Source organism: Parasteatoda tepidariorum, chromosome 5 (assembly GCF_982258835.1).
Source record: "Parasteatoda tepidariorum strain Cologne lab strain chromosome 5, Ptep-v5.0, whole genome shotgun sequence".
Taxonomy (NCBI): domain Eukaryota; kingdom Metazoa; phylum Arthropoda; class Arachnida; order Araneae; family Theridiidae; genus Parasteatoda; species Parasteatoda tepidariorum.
The window spans coordinates 20864545-20867747 of record NC_141759.1 but is presented as its reverse complement, the minus strand read 5'-3'; the positions used below and the strand labels follow the sequence as shown (position 1 = coordinate 20867747).

Below are 3203 nucleotides of genomic sequence, written 5' to 3'. Positions count from 1 at the left end.
GTCTTCAAAGGCACGCTTTTTTTTTTTTTTTTTTTTTTTTTTTTTTGAAGTTTTCTTTCTGGCTGTACGATTAGTGATTGCTTTTTTTATTGTTGAAACGAAGAATATCTTTTTAATATCGATTTTCGCCTTTTAAATAGAACTGAAAATGTTCTTCGAAATTTTTTAAATTCATATATCTATACTGTGTAAATTTAAAATTAAACTTTAAAAATATATAATTATTACCAGTAAATATATTATAATATTTTAAACACTATTTTCAAGATTTCGGGAAAGCCTAACAACACCAAGTTCTAATTTGCATAAAATATTGAAAAATTCTACGTCTGCTTCAGCCTTGGCACGAAATGGATGTGGTTAGATCAGATAAGAAATCTTTAAATGAGTCGACGGGAAAAACCTTCGGCAATTTTCGGTTTACGTTCACAAGAGAAGGTAGGGTCGAAATTCAAGTTACTCTACTGCTTACCCCTTTAGCTGGAGTGTAAGTGTTCACCCACCTATCTGAATCGCGTTTCCCTCTTCGCTGCTCATAAATATATCGACGGAAGAAACATAGAGGAGCAATTTCTTGCCTGTTACATTAGTAAATATTTCACCTTCATGTGTTGCTTAGCAAATCGTTGTTGAGTCAAGTACTTGAGTGACAAATGTTCCAACCTCAGAAACTGGACGCTCAACTGATTGCAATAAATGAGACAATATATTTAGCGAGACGAAATTCTAAACTAACAGAGGAACTGACTAATGAAAATAAAATTTTAAGGAAAACTCTTAGTCAGCTCACTCACCTACCACCTGAATGAATAGATGCCACCTCCGTCTATATGCAGTTCCTAAATGCAACTATGAAACTGCGCTTTATTTGCCGGACAGAAAACTTTCAAAACAATGATTTACGTCAAATAATTTGACATCCTCTTTTTATCTGTATTTTTATTATTTTTTGTAAGCTATTTGTTGAAAAATTCGCCTTGTCATTAGAACAAAATTTGAAAAAATTTCCACCTGGAATCATCAAAATAATTCAAGTAACCTCAAAAACTGAACTTTCCAAGTCAATCTCAAAAACACTACATCAACTGACAGGCTGGATTTCTGCAAGGCAGCAACCTAAGCCCTACTTATTATATCTTATGCATATATGTATGATTTCTCTGTTGTCAGGAAATAATACAATAGTATCACGGCATCTTATGCAGATGATACTGGAATAGCTTTTAATTCCAAAGATCCCTACTTAGCATTGCAGAAAATGAGGGCAAAAAAAACGGTGTCAAGCTTGGAAATTTCAAATTTCAGAACAAAGGCCTGAAACTGCAACTATTTTTAATATATAAAAACAGAACCCTTAATATTCCACCACAGAACAAATTAATACTCTTCAATGAAACCATCCCCAATAGTTGACAAAGCCAAGTGCATTGGATTAACATTCAATTGAAAATTCAGCTGGAAAGATTGCACCACAGAATATTACAAATAAAGCTTAACCAATTTGCAATGAACTACAAAGCATACACTACAACTCCAAGATGGAATTGAAACTAAAATGCTATATATATATATATATATATATATATATATATATATATATATATATATATATATATATATATATATATATATATATATATATATATATATATATATATATATATATATATATATATATATATATTTGCTAGAAAAAATATTTCGAATGCCTGACCGAGTTGGGACCCTAATCCCCTTCAAAGTAGGCCCCTTGTGCTTGCACACGCTTAGCCCACCGATCCTTCCACCGCTGGAAACATCTCTGGAAATTTTCTTTTGGAATGGTGTTCAGCTCCGTCGTCGCGTTCTGTGTTATCTCTTCTCTACTCTCAAAACGGGATCCTTCCAGTGGCGTCTTTTATTTTGGAAACAACAAGAAGTCGCAAGGAGCCATGTCTGGATAGTAGGGAGGTTGATGAACGGTTGTAATTCCATGTTTGGCTAAGAAAGTGTGGATTAATTGGGATGAATGTGCAGGGGCGTTGTCATGATGCAACTGCCAGTTGTTCGCCGTCCTCAAGTCTGGTGTTTTGCGTCACGAAGTCGCCGGAGAACATCTTGATAGTACTCCTTTGTCACTGTTTGTCCTTCCGGTGCGGCTTCGTGATGCAGAATTTCACGGACATCAAAGAAAACAGCCAGCATCACCTTGATTTTGCTTCGCACCTGCCGCGCTTTCTTTGGCCTTGGAGAATCGGGATGCTTCCATTGTGGCGACAGTCTTTTGTCTCTGGGTTGTACCCGTACACCCATGACTCATCTCCAGTTATCACGCTGTTCAGAAACCCAGGATCAGTGCTGGCAGAGTCCAGAAGGTCTTATGCAACGTCAAAAAGGAGGATCTTTTTGTTCCGGCGACAACAACTTGGGTACGAATTTCGCAGCCACTCGGTTCATGTTCAAATCTTCAAGCAAAATTGCATGTGCAGAATTTTTACTCACTCCACCCTCTTCTGCAATCTCCCGCTCTGTCAAACGACGATCTGTCATCACCAAATTTCGCAACCTGTCAAAATTAGCTGCACTCCGAGCAGTTTGGAGCCTGACACAACGCTGCTCACTTTCCGCTGATGTACGATCATCTTTAAATCGGTTGAACCACTCCTTAATTTGTGCTACACCCATCACTTCTTCTCCAAACACCTGCTGAATCTTACGAATTGTTTGACTTTGACAATCACAAAGCTTTTGACAGAATTTGATGCAGTATCTTTGCTCAATTCGTTCAGTCATCTTGCGAGAAAACTAAATCCGACGAGCACTACGAACAACACATTACTTGGTGACCATCAGCCAGCGACTTGCACAAGCGAACGTAGTGAAAAAATTCAAGCATGTGCATGAAGGTTCCTCCTTCCACCGTGCACGGTGGCGCTGCCTTAGAATCACTACTTTGTGCGGGAAAAATTAAGGTCGGACACTTTTTAGACAGATATATATATATATATATATATATATATATATATATATATATATATATATATATATATATATATATATATATATATATATATATATATATATATATATATATATATATATATATATATATATATATATATATATATATATATATATATATATATATATGTATGCGCCAAAGCAAAATCCTACGAAAACTGACCAAGTCTTCATTGTTTATCTCCGAAACACAGAAATTGATT

At 35.7% G+C, this 3203-nt stretch overlaps 1 protein-coding gene across 1 annotated transcript; it reads right to left on the bottom strand.

Annotated features, from left to right (window-relative positions):
• Nucleotides 1–2367: 2367 nt before the first annotated feature.
• LOC147808657 (protein GVQW3-like) lies at nt 2368–2772 on the bottom strand. Its single transcript, XM_087162660.1, has one exon. It carries the CDS (start codon nt 2770–2772, stop codon nt 2368–2370), a length of 405 nt encoding a protein of 134 aa, XP_087018786.1.
• Nucleotides 2773–3203: the final 431 nt, after the last annotated feature.